General features: G+C 41.4%; 1 protein-coding gene across 3 annotated transcripts in view; it reads left to right on the top strand.

The window, feature by feature from the left end:
• Nucleotides 1-20,262, top strand: part of CPEB3 (cytoplasmic polyadenylation element binding protein 3) — a 149,672-nt gene that overhangs the window by 92,013 nt on the left and 37,397 nt on the right. For all 3 annotated transcript variants that reach the window (XM_068961515.1, XM_068961514.1, XM_068961513.1), the window contains one exon: nucleotides 6,651-6,769. In XM_068961515.1, coding sequence (XP_068817616.1) covers nucleotides 6,651-6,769 — 119 coding nt within the window. The remainder of the gene's footprint in view (nucleotides 1-6,650; nucleotides 6,770-20,262) is intronic.

The raw sequence follows: 20,262 nt of genomic DNA, 5'->3' as shown, positions 1-20,262 counted from the left end.
GTGTGGGCTTTCTCTAGTTGCGGAGATCTGAGGCTGCTTTCCAGGTGCCGTGTGTGGGCTTCTCATTGCAGCGGCGTTATGGAGCACGGGCTTTGGGGTGCACAGGCTTCAGTAGTTGTGGCTTCTGGGCTCTAGAGTACAGGCTCAATAGTTGTGGCTCATGGGCTTAGTTGTTCCACAACATGTGGAATCTTTCTGGATCAGGGATCAAACCCATGTCTCCTGCGCTGGCCAGCAGAGTCTTTACCACTGAGCCGCCAGGAAAGCCCCTGTGTTTTTTGATGAATCGTGTGAGAGTAAGTTGTAGACATTAAGACTGTCACCTCTAAACACTTCCCCATATCTTCTGAGAGCAAGAGGTTTCCAGATTGTTCTAGTCATGTCCTTTAGAATTTTTTCTTTTTTAAAAAAGAATCCAAGATCCGGTCAAAGTGTAGCCATACATTTAGCTGTCATATCTCTTTAGTCTTCAATAATTTAGATAGTTTCCTATCCTTTTGTCTTTTGTGTCTTTTGGTGGGTTCATGTTGGATGCTCTATGGACTATCATTTAATTTGAATGATCGGTTATTTCCTTATACTGAGATGCAGGGGGAAACACTGTTAGCGGGTGACATGCTGCACCAAGGACGTAATACGAGAGGCACATTTAGGTCAGTCAGCCCTGTTGTTGGTGACGCTCAGTGTGATCATTTGGTTATGGTGTTGTCGGCCAGGTTCTTCCTTTGTGAAAGAACCTTTTCGTCCCTTTGCAAATACTAATTAATCTTTGAAGTGATACCTTAAGATTGCATGAGTAACTTGTATCTTCTCCCAAATTTACACAATGGTTTTAGCATCCACTGAAGATTCTTGCGTAAGTTGATGATTACTGTGAGGACGATGGTCATTTTATGAAAATCTGATTTAGTGAGATCTGCTGTTTAACTCCCTCAAGAGCCTTCATTCTAAATATGCTACCTAAAAATACATTGAAAACCGCTAAGTCTTTACTATGAAAATTTGATTGACCTAAATAAAGCTAAACTTCTGATTATTTTGAAATTCATCATTTTAACTCTTCTTAATAGAGTTTTTTTTTTTTTTAGCTGAGATTGTTTGGTTTTATAAGCTCTTCTTAATATAGTTTTTGTGGGCTCTAGGGTGGATGTATCTGCATAGACCTTAAATTGTAGGACTAAAGCACAGGTGACCACTTCCTGCCACTAAACCACTGTCAAATGATCACTGTCACAAAAGTGACAAATAATAAATAGGCAAGTACTTGTTTGCTAGTGGTGTTAAAATTTTTATGTCATCATTTTTAGGTGAGTCAGTACAAGTTAATAGATAAAGAATGAGGCCACTGGAAGCTGACCTAAATTTCAATCCCAAATTTACTCTCTAGGTTTTAATCTGAGGTATCCCATAACCTCTTAGAGCGTCAGTTTTCCTCATCTGTGAAATGGTAGTAATAACAACAACTGTATTTACTTCAGAATTACTGTGAGGTAAAGTGTTTATTTTTAGCAAAGCGGATCCTGTATTGTAAGCACTTAATAACTGGTGTTTGTGGTGGTAAAGTTGGTGGTGACTGTTACTTGTGCTAGGGATCAAATATAAAAAAATGTAACAAGAAAAATTATGTATTCAGGAACTTAGGAAGCTTTGCTTTTGAAAGGTAGCCAAGAACATTTTGGAGGTTGTGGTAATGTGTTCTCAGGTGTTAAGGGGGAGAATTTTTAAAATTTTTCCTTCAAAAGCCTGGCCAAACAAAATGGAATTATCCCCGTAAGTCCCTGCCCTCATGCCATACCTGTTTCCCCAGAGAAGCACATTGGTCAGTTCAAGCTTGTCCCCAAATCCCTCACAGTCCTCCTCTTCCTCCCCAGCCTCTCTGGCCCTGGTGGGAAAGCAAGCAGCTGCCTGCCACCCGTTCTGCCCATAACCCAGGGTGGGGATGGTGGCCATGCCAGGAGTTCCCACTGCTTCCTCAGAGCCCAGATTTCCACCCACAGACTGGCTCTGAGTTGAGGGCCTCCCATAGCTCATCACACTTCGTAGGTACTTGGGTAAAAAGGTCACCATTTCTGAAACTTGAATTTTATAATCCTATAATCTCTTGCCTGGCTCAGATGGCACGGGAAGATGGAGGGAGTTATAATTTTGAGGCCAAGTTTTTTTTTTTTTTTCTTAACACCTTTCAAACCAAACTAATAGAAGAACCTACCATCATTGTGACAGTTTCAGAAGTTCGAGTTTTAGGTATACAAGGCTTTTATTTAAAGACTGTATTAAAATCAACAAATAGTACCACATTGGGTCATTCTGTCTCCTGTAAAACTGGCTAATGATATACGAAAGCAAATATTCAGTTACCTTATTGTTTGTTTACAGTAATATTCAAGCTGTCATTCAAAAACCTTTAAGATTTTCCTTTAGTATCTAGATTACTTCCCTTTATTCACCAAATGCTTACAAATGCGAAGAAGAGAGTGTATCTCATTCATTTGAACTCTGAGTTTTATAATGAGACCACATGCAGAACTCAGTTTAATTTTACATATCACAGGGACTTCCTTGGTGGTCCAGTGGCTAGAACTCCCTGCTCCCAGTGTCGGGGGACTGGGCTCGATCCCTGATCAGGGAACTAGATCCCACAGGCCACAGCTAAGACCTGGAACAGCCAAAATAAATAAATATTTTAAACAGTTTACATAACACAAAAATAACTGAAAATGCAACAAAAGAAAAATTGACGCTTGCGCAATATCCTAGTTTTCAAAGCACCTTACATATGTCATCTACCAAGATGACTCTGTAAGATAATCAGGACAAATAACTAGTTTCTTCATTTTACAGATAAAAGAGACAAGATTCCTAAACTTTAGCATTCTGGTTCATGATTTCACCACTTAACTGGGTATTGGAACAGTCACCATCAAACAAGTCACTTAATCACTCTTCAGGTTTCTTTTTTACTTTCTTTCTCTCTGGTTGCTCTGGGTCTTCATTGTGGTGTGGGGGCTACTATTCATTAGGGTGCAGAGGCTTCTCATTGCAATGGCCTCTCTTGCTGTGGAGCACAGTATATGGTGGCACTCAGGCTTCAGTAGTTACCTTTCGAGGGCTCTAGAGCATGCGCTTAGTCGTTGAGGCACAGGGGCTTAGCTGCTCAGCCGCATGTGGAATCGTCCCAGACCAAGGATCAAACCTGTGTCCTCTGCATTGGCAGGCAGATTCTTATCCACTGTACCACCAGAGAAGTCCCTCTTCAAGTTTCTTTAACTGTAAAACAGAATTTAAAGTAGTGCTTGCCTCACAGAGTGTTGTGAAGATGGAACAAGTTAATACACATAAGGCATTTAGAAACAGCACCCGGTGCATAGCAGATGCTCAGTAAATGTTAGCTTCTATTATTACTACACAGCTAGTAAGTGTGAGGACTAGGACCCCAATCCAGGCGTGCTGACTCCCTAATCCAGAGCTCTGTCTCCAGTACCATGTGGAATTTGCCTTTTAGTAAGTCATTGATTTAATTTCCGTCTCATGTTGACCTTATTATTTTTGAAGGCATCTTTTTCTGCTTTGTTTGCTTTGACCTCGAATTTCTGAAGATCAAAGGGGAATGTGTTTGAAGTTTTCTTCCTTCCTGATTTTTTTTTAATCCTCTGACTTCTGTTGTCGTCTGGGTTTGGTTGACCTTGAGGTATCAGAAGGTGTTTTAGCAGGTGAACATCTCATGAAGTTGTTCTCATGGGTTGGTTGGGGTTTCTCTGAGTTTTACTTTGGTTGAAAGGCCTGGGGTAGGAGGCAGGGTTGGCTGCACTTGAGTTATACCCGTTCTCTGAGGTGCTAAAGGAATGTCTGAGAGTAGCGTTACTCAGAGTAGCAGCTGCAGGGAGTAGAGACCATTTGTCGTAAGAGAGCCATTCTGAAGAAATCGGTAAAGTATTATGGCATATTTTCTGGGAAGGGAAAAGAAGTTGTAGATTTTTTTCTTGGTAATAACATTTATAGCAGGCTTTTACTTGTGATTCCCAGTTTTTACTCTGTCCACCACCAGTGTTGACATTTATGGCTATGAAATAGGCCTGAGTGAAAAACCTGTGCACTTTTGTGGTAGCTACTCAGCTGCTATGGGGCGATACCCTCCCATTCCTCTGATGCCCAAGTTGAACCCAGTGTGGGATGTGATGCAGAAGATTGTAGGAGGCAGGCAGCAATGTACAGGAAAGGTGCAGCCAGCTCCATGGCCCTGCAGAGGCAAGGAGCTAACTCAGCTAGCGCACTGAGCTGTCCATCCCTAGGCCTTTTTGATGGGCCTGCTGCATTTACTGTACACAGACAGGGTCCTCTCCAAAAACAGGATGTTCAGTATGCCTCTCAGGATCTTTATGGAAGATTTGCACCAAGATTTAACTTGGTGAGGCAGGAGATTTGAGAAGACATGCCGAGACCTCTTTGTGATCTTTGCATTTTTTAACCCACTGACCTCTAATACTCTCCTTGACAAATTTAATTAATGTTCTCACATTAAATGAAAACACTGAACTTTTAATAGATTCCCTGGGGCTTGGTAATCATTTGATATCATTTCCAAAGGAGAGAGGGTATGAAGAAATGATGTATTATCCTTTCTAGTTTTTCAGTTAAGTTTTATTGTTCTTGCCTGGCCACCTGCTGAATTCTTTAGCCCATCCAGCCCGGAAGCGAAGCCCAGGAAACAACTCTGGGTCCTGCCACGCAGGCAGTCTCATTCTTGTGGCTCCATACCCGTTCCTGTGGGCTTGGTGCTTTCCCTTGTGTCCTGTCGTCAGCCTGATGTGGTGGCCACTCCTGGTGTGCTGCCTCATGGTTGATCTTTCTCCTGCTGAGTTTGCTTGGATGCTCTGTATAGTAGATGAGGAGTTGGAGGAGAAGATAAAGAGTACCCATTATTCACTGTCCACTGCCACTGCCGTTACATGCTGCTCAGGACTCCAGAGAGCTTTGCTTCTAGGCCAGTCGATGAGCTGCTTTGATGTGTGAGAAGCTTCTGAATGTGGTGGTTCTTATCCTCCTTCCCCACTTACATCTTTCTGGCCCTCAGAGTGCCAGTTCAGTTCAGTTCAGTCGTTCAGTCGTGGCCGACTCTTTGCGACCCCGTAAATCGCAGCATGCCAGGCCTCCCTGTCCATCACCAACTCCCGAAGTTCACCCAAACTCATGTGCATCGAGTCGGTGATGCCATCCAGCCATCTCATCCTCTGTCGTCCCCTTCTCCTCCTGCCCCCAATCCCTCCCAGCATCAGAGTCTTTTCCAATGAGTCAACTCTTCGCATGAGGTGGCCAAAGTATTGGAGTGCCAGAGGAGGGCCTTATTTCTGATGATTTCCTTTGAGGTCACTAGCAGGACTGGGAGTAGAGGTGACAGCTGAGAGACTTAGCAAAGCTAGAAGGATTGTAGAGAGGTCAAACAGTTGAACTTAGGCTTAGACTAACTCATGGTGGACCTTTGCTTAGCTGCCAATGTGGCAGCATGTGCCAGAGCTTGCCCCTCCAACACCTGTTGTCCTCTTTGATGTATTTGCTGATTCTCTCAAGTCAGCTTCCTTGCTTGTCTGGGCTCCCACAGTGCTTTTTATTTCCATTTATCTCCCTCAGCTTTGTAGCAAGTAGTTAATTGTTTTACAGTCTGTTTCTTCTACCATGTAAGTGTCTGGACAGCTGGAACTTTGTCTAGTTCCTCTCACTATTCCTCATAATCCATAGATTGTGTCATTTGTAACAGTTGCTTAGTAAATCTTACTAAATGGGACAGAGCTCAGCATGTCCATGGACATCCTGCCGCTCATGTCCATGTTTGCAGATCATGTACTCAGCTGTGAGGCAGGAGAATATCCTTGAAGAAACAGAGCATCACCATCAGACATGACATATAAAGACAACACTAGCCTATTGTTGAGCTTCTTTTTTCTTTTTTTGACAACTTTCGTTGAGATATAATTCTCAGTTCGCCCATTTAAAATGTATGGTTCAGTGGTTTCCAGTATGTTAACAGAGTTATGCAGTCACCAGCATGATCAATTTTAGCAGATTTTCATCATTCCCAGAAGAAACACATATCTATTCCCTCCACTCCCCCAGCCTTGGACAGTAGACCACTAATCTATTTTTGTCTCTATAGATTTGCCTATACTGGGCATTCCATAAAATATATAGTATTTTGTGCTTGGCTCCTTTCAGTTAGCATAGTGTCTTCAGCACACATTCAGGTTGAAACACGTGTCAATCCTGGAGCTTTACGGAAATTGGAGGCCAGGTGATGCTTGTTTCAAGAGCGGCTGTGGCTCAGGCCAGTGGTGAACCTCTTGTTGTTGTTGTCCAGTCACTAAGTTGTGTCCAACCCTCATTAAAGTTGACCAAGCCGATATAATGAAAGCTCCATAGATGTGACCTGAACTTGCTTCCCTGAGTCATTTTAGAAATCAAAGTAAAATTTATGAGTATCTAATAGAGTGCCTGGCACATGAGGGTCTCAGGGCGTATTTCTTCCCTGTGTCCCACTTCAGGTTCTTAGATTTTAGTAAGAACTCACCAAAGTGAAACAATAGATGAGTTTTTAGTTGGTACTTTGAGTTTAATTTACTGATTCCTCCCCCAACCCTTTTGTTTTTGTCTTCCCCAAGGCTATGCCTTTCTGCTGTTCCAGGAGGAGAGCTCGGTACAAGCTTTGATAGACGCCTGCCTAGAGGAAGATGGGAAACTGTACCTGTGTGTGTCAAGCCCCACCATCAAGGATAAACCAGTAAGTAATGTGCAGCCAGCTGTTGCTTTTCCAGAGCATGTGTGGAATCAGAATAGCTGATCACCTTTCCCTTGTCATAAGAATGCTGGGAACTAGGATCCTCTTACCCAGGGTGACCTCGCTATGCGGTAGCGTGCTGGACTGTTGTGGATGGGGAGCTAATAACAAATTTCTCAGTTTTTGGTTTTATACCTTTGGGAATAAATGTAAACAAATTTGCCCTTGTCTTTCACTTTACAGTTCTTTTTAGCTAATTCCTATTCAGAAACTCTGAATTGAGATAAATAATGCCCTTAGTGGTTTTGGCAGCTGGTTTCTGTCATTATTTCAGATCAAGGGTAGGAGTGATTTATTTATTTATTTATTTTAAATAAAAGATCATAATCTTCGATGTTTATGTGCCTTTGAATGCAAAGCTTTGTGCTGGGTGGTACCCACAGCTGGCTAAATAGAGCCTTCTGGGCCAGGAGCTTACACTCCAGAGTGGATAGCTTCAAGCAGAGAAGGGGCGGGGAAAGATGGAGAACGTGGCTCCAAAGCTGTAAAATAATGCGCACTGCTATGGAATTTGTGGTTGAGTCTGTGGTTTCTGAGCCAAAGAGTGTGAGTGAATAAGTCACTGGGTGAGAAAGGAACCTTTCTCCTGACAGAGGGGATATCAGTGGAAAAGAGGCAAGACTGTTCAGGGCAGAAGAAAAAACTTGACTAATGCAGCAGAAGTAAACTCCAGGAGGTGGGGAGGGATAGGGAGGTCTGGCGTGCCGCAGTCCATTGGGTCGCAAAGAGTTGGTCACGACTTGGGGACTAAACAAACACAACAATGATCCCTGAGGAGGTTGGGAGAGGGGTGAGACTTGTGTGTCAAGGCCTGATGCTCAGAGTGGGAAATAGAGTAAAAACAGTAGCGTGGGCTAAGGGGCCAAGGCACGTATTTACCACGGGGCCTGCAGCATCCCCTGTAAGACTTAACCAGAGGTATGGGCTTGGTTAACAGCAAGGTTTACTCTCAGAAACATGTTTGGGGAAGGAGTTGTGCTCGGATGTAAAGCTCCCAGTCTGAGTCTTGATTCTAGCATTTAAATATCTGCTTGACTGCATAAGTCACCTAATCCTTGCTGCAACTTGGTTTCCTCACTGATAAAATGAGAAGACCAATAGTTCCTCTCGGGATGTTGGGGGGCTCAGATAAGAGGAAGAAGCATGTAGAAGCGTTTGATGGGGTCGGGTACTTGCACAAATTGTGCTGCTTTGTCCTGCATGGTGTTAGAGGACTGGGGAGAGCGAGATCAGAGGTTACCTACTGAGCAGCATCTTTTGAAACAAATGGTGACTCTAGAACAGGGTTTATAATTGTTTGCAGAAGAATGATGCCAGGACTGGCCGTCTCTAAGTGGGAGAACGCAGCATGTAAAGCAGAAGAGTGGGTTACTAAGGAAAGGGAACCCTGAGTCATGTCACAATGATTGATGCAGAAGAAGAGGCAAGGATTTTAGCAGGTTTGAAAGTACCTCTGTAATTTTCAGTTTCTGGGACCATTATCCAGTTTCTGTAACAGCAATAAACAACATTAGATAGGGTAGCTCTTCAGGTAGCTATACAGAAAAACAGTAGAAAAAGATTTGAGAAAAAGAGTAGGGGGCCTTTGTTAACTTTGGTCTTAATTTAAACAGCATGGAGAGGCTGTGTTGAGGGAGACATGGAGACTGACTGGAATGGGAGTGTGTTTCTTCTGAGATAATAATAAGAAAGCTGCAGTAACTTGTAAACCTCTTTGGAACAATAGGAAATTAGACAGACTGAGCCCAATTTGGCAGGGTCGGATGTCAGGGGAAAATGGTCCCCCTTCTGAGAGTCTGCCACTGACACATCAGTGGAAGAGGTGTGGGGGTGAGCCGGGCAGTGTTAAGGTGGGGTTGATTGTACACTGTAGAAGGGGATTTGAGATATGTTTGTATCTGTCAAATGACAGAGACATAGAGGTACATATTGAGAGTTACACTTATAGGAGATGAAGAAGCTGTTGAATTGAGGGGAGGAGCCTGGAGATGAGCAGATGGAGCTTGTGTACCTTAGCAGGGCCGTGTCCCTGGCTGTGTGGGAGGAGGGGGACCGTGTGCTTGGCCAGGGAAAGCTCACACCAGGACTGGACGTCCCTGTGAGAGGGGATGAGCAGAGGTGGTATGGAGGCAGCACCATTACTGTTGAATATTTTCATGCCAAACATGCATATTACCCTTGGTATGAAGGACTTTTGAAATTAAATAGTGTAATAATCTGTTTTGGAAATGTTTATAGGGAAACTAACTTCCATTATTTGTGTCTCTACGAATTTCTGCCTTATTGCAGTTTCCATTTTCTGAGCTCAAATGAAGCAGTTTTATTGGAGCTTGGTGAGTTCTGAACGGTGGCCGCTGATCACGTATTTCTTTGACCCAGGCATACTCAGAATTTCCAGCATAAGCAGTTTAAATGAAACTTAGCATGGGAAACATGAAAGTCCCCAAATGCCTATAATTCTAATGAACTGGATCCCATTTTGGGTTCCGGCTCTTTGGCTCCAGTTTTGAAACCTTCTCTTTCTTGGCGTTAGTTCCGCATCTTCCACTCCCAGCCTTATTTGGCTACACTTCCCCCCATTTCCTGCCCCCTCCCCCTGCCCAGATTTCAGTACGTTCGGCCTCATCTAGGATGCTCCCACAGAAAGTGAGAGCTGGGTTGAACCTTTGGGAGTAAATGAGGACCTGGGCAATAGCTCGAGGTAAGGTCAGCTTCTAGAGGTTGCTCACCAGACCAGAGCTGTGTCTCTCTCCTGCTTTTCCTACTTTTTAGCTTGGTCGCCTTTCAGTTCTTAGTGCCCTCATTCTGTTGTTTAATTCTCTCCAACCTCCCTGAATTTCTCCTTGGAAATATACACCATGTTCCAGAGTGACCTCACAGATTTTCTATCCTTTGCCCTCTCCCTTCTCCGCAAATCAGCCTCCCGCTTCCTTTGTGTGGATTAGTTAATCAAATGGTTTTCCTAATACAGTGCCTGATAAAAAGCTTTTCCCTTACTTACCCTTTCTAAGATTGTTTGTTTTTTAACTCAAATGAATCTATAATTAGTGGATTTCAGGTAGTTCTATTTCTGGTCAGTGATTACCTTTCATTAAATGACTCCACTCAGGCTACTCTATGTATAGGTCTGATCCTGAAAGATGGCAAAAGAAACTGTATTTATGGCCTGATAATTGACTGGTCAGTGGTGTTTTTTTTTTTAATATAGTTTTTTTGGAGTATAGTTGATTTACAATGTTGTATTAGTATCAGGAGTATAGCAAAGTGAATCAGTTATACATATACATATATTCACTCTTCTCAGATTCTTTTCCCATGTAGTCCATTACAGAGTATTGAGCAGAGGACCCCTCAGTCTTAAAGAATGTAAGACAAGTTGGCAAGAGCAGGAGTAATTGCACAGTCTCTAGATTTGTGTTTGTTCTTCCCTCTTCTGGCAAGAGCAGTTCCATAGCTCACATGTCCCAGGCATCCCAGAGGACAGCTGCGTCCTTGTCTGTGCTTCCGGTGAAGCAGGCAGACAGTGCGACAGTGGTCCCTCTTGTTCAGGGGACTCTACCTTTTCAATGTATAAATAGGCTGAACCTGAAGGTTCAAGACGGCCGGCTGATAGAAGAGGAAGCCTAGGAGGGCTAACAGATGGAGGGGCTGAAAACAGTAACCCTGGAAAGGAGGTGAGGAAGAAGACGTCATGGTTCTTAACTTCTAGAACACTTTAGCCAGAGATATGGGATAGCAAACACCAAAGGAGCGTCAGAGAAGTTTCTTAATTCTTCCTCCTTAAAATTTATAGCACAATCACAATTTACAAATATCCTAAAACATGATGGATTGACATTGCTATATATTTTTAAAACTGTCTTACCAAACTGATATGTGCTTATGTAACGTCAGTTCTTCAAGTTATTGTTCAGGCCATCCACTTAAAACTAGAAAGACAAAAATTGAAAAACAAATGGTGGAGAAAAAAAAAGGAAACTGGAAATAGAAGCTGGTTTATTTCTTTAATTTTTAATTCTACCTACCTAATCTTAACTTTTTCTGCTTTCCTCCTGAACCCTATATTCCAATCAACTAAAATATTTCTGCCCCCATTTCAATTTCTAATTCCTACCCTTATTTTCAGACTCCTCTCAAATGCCATCTCTTTTATGAAGCTTTCTCTGATTACTGCACCATCCTATAGTGAATCATACCTTCTATTATAGCTATCTCCAGCCCACATATAACTTAAAAAAATACTGTGCCCTCCTTTTTCCCTTCAAACCATATTTGAGTGCCTTCTAGGGGCAAGGCCTTAGTATTGGTTACTGTGAATCAGAATACTTTGAATCAGACATAAAAAGTGTTCAAAAGCTTAATAGTATAATGAGTAGATTTTTAAAAAGTGTGTAAATACACAAATTTATAGAGCCTGGTGCATAAAAGTTTCTCAAATATTTGTCAAATTAAGAAAAATAATGACTACGATCAAGATAAAATGTAGATTAAGTATTTTGAACAATTCATATGTACCATGAATGATGAAAGAAAGCTTCTTGGATGAAGTGTCACTTAGATGGGGCTTTGAAGGGTGAAGGGAATTTGGAGATTGACCAGAAGTGTGGAGATGTCGGGGAATAGACATTTTGGAGAAACGTAACAGTACGAACACAGAAATGAGAAATTGTGTGGTATGAAAGCAGAACACTTCAGATGGAATACCAATGTATGAAGGGAACAGAGGGAAATTAAATTGGGAAAAACAGGTAAGGGTTTATAGGGCAATCTTGATTGATGGCCTCAGTCCTTGGGTTTTGGTATATTTGCTCAAACTCTTTCATTCCCCACCTACTACTTCCTAAGACAATAACAATAATTTTACCATGACTCAATCAAATCTGGTTTTGTGTACTATCTCAAACTTGGAAATCTTTAGCACTCTGATCTTCTTGATTTATTTATTTGTTCCTTGGGTCCTCAGGGTAAATTCCTGATTTGGGCACCTCCCATTAAAAGAATTTCTCCAAAGAAAGAATTCCTCCTCTAAACTGAGAGAAGTACCTCCTATTCATAAGTTCTTTTTTTTCTTTCCCCCGTCCCTGAATCTCTGAATTTGTGATTACGCCTTTGGAAGTTGTTCCTTTCTAGAAAAGCCTAAAAGATGCTGCAGGTCCAGTGTACAAGATGGTAACCAGGGGATGAAATAGCCAACCCCATCCCCTAAAGGACTGTATTCAGTGTTTTCCAAAGTGTGTTCTGAAGAACACTTGTCTGATCACACACTGGTCTCTTGAGAGGATCACTGACAGAAGAAGGTTTGCTCGTAATAATAACAGGTGTTGCTTACTGGGCACTTTTGTCTACTTTCTCCTTTAATTAAAGATTCCATAGCCAAGAACATTTGGGAAACATTGATATATTAAAGTTCTGAGGAGTTTTGCAATAAATAAATGTGTGTAAGATTGTTTAACCCACATATTATATACCTCTCTGAGGATTATACTTGTGAAGATCTGGTGGAATTAGTATTCCGTGAAGCTCGCTCAAAGAATAGGCTTCATCCCAGGAAAAACTTAGGTAACTTGAGCTTTTATGTGTACATTCCTCTCAAGAGTTTTAGTGAACAGCATGCCAGGGACAACATCCTTGCCCTAGCACCATGGAGCTGAAAATACACAGTTATGTAGACATTGGACAAAATCGTCTGGCTGCAGAGTACGAGTGCCTGAGGCTATGAACCTAGAAGTTAAAATAGCTGCCTATAGTGCCAGTTTCATTGTTAAATCATTTTCGAGCTTTTCTAACTGCTAGTTTTGTTAGTAGGTTTAAGAAGAGTCTATGGGTCATTTCTTAATGCACTGAGAACAGGCCATATGAGATTGGAAAGGAGAGAGAGTAATCGCTCACAAATAAAAATGTATTTTGACTTTTGAAGGCAACTTGTGAACCAGAGCTGGTGGCCAGTGGCCTGGAGGACAGGGAGCCTTGCAGGCACATGACATCATTGCAGTGGAAAGAGAGACTTGGGGTCAGAGAAACCTGTTTCAGTCCTGAGTTGGTTTCACACTGACAAGTTTCTTTGTCTTTAAAGTAGGGATAATTTTATAGCATAACAGTTATGGTGAGTGTAAAATGGCTAGCACAGTGGGGCAGTGTTGGCGCTCAAAAGTGCTAGCTTCTTCTTTCTTTCAAAAGGAAATCATCTATTATGCTTATACTTTCTAAGTGATGTGGGAACATCAGAAGTGGTGACAAGCACTAGGCACTTCTGATCACTGAGTGGGTCCCCTGGTGGCATCAGAAATTTTCACAAATTAGGCTCAAGCCCTGGGGCACCCACTGGTGCGCAGACATACTATAATTCCATGTCCCTGGAAGGTAGCTTTTGGTGGAGTGAGGAGAGTGATCAGGCAGCTATAGCGGGGCAGCTGCTGCACAGGTTCTTACAGCACCACCATCTGCCCCTCAGGAAAACCTTCATTAATTCACCATTATACTGAAGAGCTCAGAGCACTCACTAAGGCTTGGCTACTGTGCTGAGCAGTCAGGACCCACACAGAGAAGTGGTCTCAGCCTTACAGGCCCCTGGAGTCCAGTGGAGAGAAGTAGCCGTGTAACAGGAAGTGGAGTAAGGAGTCAAGGTGCTATGATGGAAGCATTACAGACAGTAGTTGGGCGGGGGAGCCAAACAGCAAAGTGATCAGGTGTCCCTGGGGGCTTCCCTGGTGGCTCAGCTGGTAAAGAATCTGCCTGCAATGCAGGAGACCCGGGTTCAATCCCTGCGTTGGGAAGATCTCCTGGAGAAGGGCATGGCAACCCAGTCCAGTATTCTTGCCTGGAGAACTCCATGGACAGAGGAGCCTGGAGAGCTTCTACTCCATGGGGTCTCAAAGAGTCGGACACAACTGAGTGACTAACACAGATGTAGGTGTCCCTGAGGGAGTCTGGAAAACCTTTAGCGGGAAGGTGTTTCCTTGAATCTTATGAATGTTAAGTCTAGATATTAATCATATCATCTAATTGATAATGGCTTGATTATAGCAAGTGTAGAGCAAGAAGGTGTACATGACCATTATCAGGGCACAGTCTATGCATGCTCTGTTTTTGCACTGGGTGCCCTTATGAAACAGTGTACAGAGTGCAGTTGAATTGTTCAGCAGTAACTGAAGGTCCCAGTGGAGCCTGTGGTTTCTATGCATCAGGCTGTGCAGCTTGGCAAAGATGGCAGCAGTTTCCGTCTTGTACCTGCACTATTTCCTGATATTGCTGGTGGGCCTTGGAGCATCCTAGGACGGTGTAAGAGAATTTCCTCGGATTATTTTTGGGTCCCTGTCTAGGAAAAATCCTGGCTATTTTACTGAGGTTCTCCAGGACCAGCAACCTATTGATATCTGAGGAATAATCTTCATTTGCTTTGAGTCCCAGTGGAGTTCTGCCTGGTGGCCCCAGACCTGCCCAGAGTACGGGAGTCATATCAAGGCCAATGACTCTGAGCAGCTATTAAGTCCTTTCTGGCCACTTAACTGTAGAAGATACAGGGAGGGCGTTTCCTTTTCCTCTCCAGTGGGTGGAGGACGGTATTTGAGAATAATAGGTAGCACCCACACTCCTCAAAGGTGGCTGAGCTGTTTGTTAGGGCATTATGTGGTGAAAATTAGGTTGAGATGAGATACCAAATACGAAAATACTTTGAAGAGTCTTAACCACAATTATTGCCATTATGACTCTTAGTTTTATAGTGGTCATAATAATAAAACGACCCCTTGCACCGTGGATGAGATAAAGATGCCTCACAAACCACAGACTAGCTTATCTGCGATACTGTGGGGCACTCCAGTCATTCTGTGAGGTCTGAGATGCTTAAAATAGAACTGCTGACAGCTGGGGTGGGTTCGGGTTCATTACCACTACAGCTGAGCTGTTGCAGCTGTATGTCCGCAGACCTAGGTTTAGCTGACTCATCCTGGCTGTCAGAAGAGCTGGGATGCTGCTTACTGGGGAGAGCAGTCCTGATGGTTCTGCGCTGTTGTTTCTCTGATTCATGTCAATTAAAAGGATTGTAGGATTAGGGAGAGAAAAATGGAGACATTTTCCTGAAGAGCTTGAGTAGGAGTTTGAAGGGTATTGAAAAGAGGAAAAATGAAATGGGGCCGGGTTGGGGGGATGCTGAACTATAAGCTTTTAGGTAATTTGTGGGAAAGAGAACAAATGGCCTGCAAGGGTTTGGTCAGGTAATTTCCTAAACTGACCACCAGATTGCACTGTTGACTCTGAACAGTTTGGTTGCACCTTGGAGCTGCCTTGAGCCCAGCAAATGAAAAGGAAGGCACCACACGGTAGAACCGTTCAAGTGGTAGGTATTAAGGAGAGGACCAGAGCAGGTATAGGATGAGAGGTGAAAGGTGAGCTCAAGATAACATTATTTATTAGTAGTGTGTGCTTAGTCACACAGTTGTGTCTGACTTTTTGCGACCCCCATGGACTATAGCTCACCAAGGTCATGTCTAAATTCTAAATAGGGGTTTGAACTGAGAGAGTTCCAGAGCTATAGGGAGACTTGGTCATATTCAGAAACTTGAAGCCCTAAGACTTGTGTTTAAAACTGTTCTTGCTAAAACTGTTCTTATCCTGTTATTAAAGATAAAATAAAAATGCATTTTTTATTTAACTTTGAGGCTTTTGCAAATTTTCAATGACATTTTCTTTTTAGGAAATAATGCTATAGCATCCTATCAAAATAAATGACCTGTATTATATTTCTTAAGTTTTTTCCCCCTCGAACTTAGCCTAATCTTATCCCTATTAATGACTCTGTTTTAAATAAAATGAAATTTAAGTTATTAGGCTGGTATAAACATAATTGTGCTTGCGGACTGTGAATTTTAAGTCATTATAACTAGGTTTAAGCACATCTTTATTAATCAAAACAGGAACCATTACAGTCAACACATTTTTGCCAATGAGAAATAAATTTGCTTATTCCTATAGAATAAAAATCCATGCTTCGGGAGTCAGTGAACTCTTGGAAAGTATTTTCTGCCTCCTGCTGGTTGTAGAGGCGTTTTCCCTGCAAAAAGTTGCCAAGTTGTTTGAAGAAGTGGTTGTTGATTGGGAAGAGGTCAGGTGAATAAAGTGGATGAGGCAAAACTTTGTAGCCCAATTTGTTCAACTTCTGAAGTGTTGGCTGTGTGACGTGCATTCAGGCATTGTTGTGGAAAGGAATTGGGCCCTCTCTATTGACCAGTGCTGGCTGCAGGCATTGCAGTTTTCAGTCCGTCTCGTCAACTGCTGAGCATACTTTTCAGATGCAGTGGTTTTGCCAGGGTTCAAAAAGCTGTAGTGGATCAGACTGGCAGCAGACCATCAGTGACCATGACCTTTTTGTGGTGCAAGTTTGGCTTTGGGAAGTGCTTTGGAGCTTCTTCTCGGTCCAACCACTGAACTGGTCATCACCACCTGTCATATAAAATCCACTTTTCATCACACATTACAGTTCAATCGAGAAATGGTTCATTGTTGTTGCATAGAATAGAAGGAGACGACACTTCAAAAATGCCAATTTTTTTGATTTCTGGTCAGCTCATGAGGTACCCACTAATAGAGCCTTTTCACTTTTCTAATTTGCTTCAAATACTGAATGACCATAGAAAGGTCAACGTCAAGTTCTTCGGCAACTTCTTGTATAATTGTAAGAGGATCAGCTTTGATGATTGCTCTCAATTGGTCATTGTTAACTTCCGATGGCCAGCCACTACGCTCCTCATCTTCAAGGCTCTCATCTCCTTTGCAAAATTTCTTGAATCACCACTACACTCTATGTTCGTTAGCAGTTCCTGAGACAAATGCATTGTTCATTTTGCAAGTTGTCTCCACTGCTTTATGACCCATTTTGAACTCAGTACTAACTGTTGCTGTTACATGTTAATATTAAGTTGTTTTAGATTTCTTGAAAGCTGTTGAAGTCATTTTATGGTATAAATTTGTGTATTTATGCTATCAATCTTTATGTTTGGTTTTTGCCTTTATCCTTAAAAAGCTTTTGCCTTTGGAGATAAGCAGTTATACAAAGCCAATTATTAAATCAGAAGATAAAAATTTAGAAGACTAATAATTCAGCTAGGAGGTTTATGGTCCTCACCAGAACTTCCATCGGAATACATGTTTAAAAAAGGAACTGAAACTAAGGGAAAACCATTTTTGTATTAATATTTTCTCTCATAAGTGCTTATGGAACAAAACAGTCCTTTGTGAACTGTGTGGTAACTAAACCTTTCTAATCAGAGATCACAGGCTGGAGCCCACAGAAATGATCTGGCCTGCAGTTAATTTTGTCTAGCCTATACAAGTGTGTTTCACATTTGAATGAGTTCCCAACATTCAGAAATCTTGGAGTTTCACATAAAAATCTGAATTTCTAGCTATTTTTGAGAAATGGAAAAGCCTGACAATACATTCGCAAATGATAAATACTAGCTGAGAGGAGTGTCTGCTTCCTTTAAAAGGAGTGGTTTAACACTGCTATATTTAAAATAGATAACCAACAAGGGCCTACTCTATAGCACAGGGAACTCAGCTCAATATTCTATAACAACCTAAATGGGAAGAGAATTTGAAAAAGAATAGATACACGCATATATGTATAACTGAATCACTTTGCTGTACACCTGAAACTAATACAACATTGTTCATCAACTATAATATAAAACGAAATAAAAGGAGTGGTTTACTCCATAGTGTCACTGCCTGCCTACTAACTATTGTCCTGGTAACCTGACATGTTTATGCTACCTCTCCTGCCCTACAGACGTTCTGTGTTGTGTAACCCTTGCTGTAAGGTTGTGGCATGGCCAAAGGGCTCGTGGGTGCTGCCTGCCAGATAGCCTCTTCCTGGAGTCACCTTTGCAACCAAATGTGATCAGGTTTCTTCAGGAAGTGGTACTGGAACCATGTCAGTTTCATTTAAAGTAATCTTCACCATTCTGGTGACAGCCTTATCTTTTCCTTAGGTTGTTAAGGCTTTTACTGCCCAGCATATATAGTCTGTTTGACAACACAGTAGAAGAATTGTTATACGAAGACATACACACACACACACACACAGAATAATCACTGTGGATATAAAAGTTGTTTTGCCAGGGGAAATTTGTGTTGAATTAAGATAGAGGTCTAATTTCAACATTTCTCAAAAACAATTACTAAAGAAATAAAGATAATAAAAAGTTCTTTTATTTATATTGTATTCCTTTCTACAAAATATTTGAGTCAGCTTACAAAGTATTTGACTAAAAGAGTAGAGAAACCTGTGTGTGTGTGTGTGTGTGTGTGTGTGTGTGTGTGTGTGTGTGTGTCTTGGGACCAGAGAATTTATTCAAAGAGTAAGTCAGAAAGAACATGAATATTAGACCCTGAGGTCTGAGAATAAACCTTAGAAGATGGAGAACATTCCTGAGTAAGAATGGTCTTATATTTCAGAAAGAAACTAAAGTGTAAATGAAACTTCTCAGTGCAAACAGTACCACAGTATTTCTTGCTTAGCATTTAGAGTGTGCTGATGTTGGCCTGTGTTGACATTTCTCTGAATTTGCAGTGGCGTGAGCTTTGAGGAGCTGTTTTGTGATGGCAGCTGGGAAATGTGGGTTTTGTGAATACGGTTAATCATTACTGTCTCCCTAGTCTTCTTCCTGTATTTTTCCCAAGAATAGGGTAAGGGAATGGGTTGTGTGTGATGTAATGAAGGGGTGGGGAGGGTGTTAGAGGGAAGAAGAGGCAGCAGTGAAGCCTCTCAGCAGGCGGATTTGAGATCTTCTGCAGAATTCTTTGAAGCAACAGCAACCTCTAGCTATTGTATGAGGCTTCATTTTCTGTACTTCTGATTAAATGAAACCAGCACACTATGGATATTATACATGAATTGTTTTTATTTGTGAGCCATATGATTGAACTCAGTTATCATAAAATAAATAGAATTACCAGATCCTGAAGCTACCTTAACTACTTTATTAGGGGTGAGACTAGAAGAAAAAAGGGCTCCGTACAGAAAAAGATTTGCCCTGTCTTTTATATGTTGACGTTAGAGTCCCTTCTCTTGGTGTCAGGAGATTGTGTTTTTAATTAAACATTAATAATGAGCCCTCATGAAGGCATTTGAAAGTGATGTTTTATTGTATTGGTGAATCTGTGGTAAATATCAAGAGACTGATAATTTCAAACAGACCAAATTTTACAAGGAAAGAACTAGATTTTCTTTTCCTCCCATGTGAAGATTTTATGGCTTCCAGTAACTGGTGAAGGCAATTGTGTCATAAAAGCTCCAAAAGTTGTGTGGGGGGTAAATTTTGTAACAGTCATAATTTGTAGCCTGTTTCTAATGAGCAGTGCCAGTCTTGGAGTTGATTCAAGGTGTTTTGAAAGTGTCATTGGCAGATTTATCTTTCAAATAGAAGAACAAGATATAAGGCAAGCCACATAAAAAATTGTCATATATATATTTCCTTGCATTAAGTGTTGATGGTTGAGCAATGGGAAAAGTGAAAAATTTTGTTGATACTAAGGAAGTTAAAATTCAGCTGTTTTGTTTCCTATCCTAATCAATGAGGCGAAAGGAGAGGCATGTTCCTTAAAAACCAGTGCTTGTTTCTTCGCTTTTACAACTGGCCTGCTTGAGCATGTGGCCAGCTGAGCGTGTGGCCAGGTGGTTTTCAGGCCGTGCTGAAACTGGCCTTTCTGTATGAGAGGGTTTTTTGGTGGTTGTTTTGTTTTAAGCTATTCTTAAGATAGTTCAGTTATGAATTGAAAGGAGTATGTTTTAAGGTTACGATTCTGGTGAAATATTTTATACGATAAGGATAGCATAGTGTAACTTATGGGCAGGGAGTCAGAGTCCCAGTGAAGAGATATTACCAAATAGAAAGAAATATGTCATAGAGATTTCTTTTCCTACTCTTCAAAAATTCACTTGAATTTCTAGACTTAGCTTTATTTTACTAGACTTATTTAGGAAAATCAGATCAACCAAAAGTAGATAACTCTGTGACCTTCAGTATTTGATATTGCTGGTAATTGTGTGCTAACTTGATAAGTGTTAAACTGTGTTAAATCATATTGCTGAAAGATAAATGTTTTCATTTTAGGTGGTGATAATTTAAAAGCCAGACATATAGATAATTTTTAGAAAATATTCTAAAAGTTCCTGTTCCCTCCTTAGGTGAGCTCTTAAAAAGCTAAGTGCTATAATGTGACAGGTTATGAACAGTTTAATGTGTTAAAATGGATCTTATTCAAAACCCAGACTCTTATCTATAAAAGACTACCCTTTTTTAAAACCACAGGTGGTTTCTGAAGGTTTCACAGCATATGTCTAGAGATTACATTAACTAATAACTGGATTTTGTTTGGGTTGTGTATGTTGTACAATGCACAAATCAGTGGGTTTATCTTTAGTCACCTTATTCTCA

The sequence above is a fragment of the Capricornis sumatraensis genome, chromosome 23 (genome assembly GCF_032405125.1).
Source record: "Capricornis sumatraensis isolate serow.1 chromosome 23, serow.2, whole genome shotgun sequence".
Taxonomy (NCBI): domain Eukaryota; kingdom Metazoa; phylum Chordata; class Mammalia; order Artiodactyla; family Bovidae; genus Capricornis; species Capricornis sumatraensis.
Note: the sequence above shows the minus strand (reverse complement) of the source record. Positions and strands in the feature narration are given on the sequence as shown.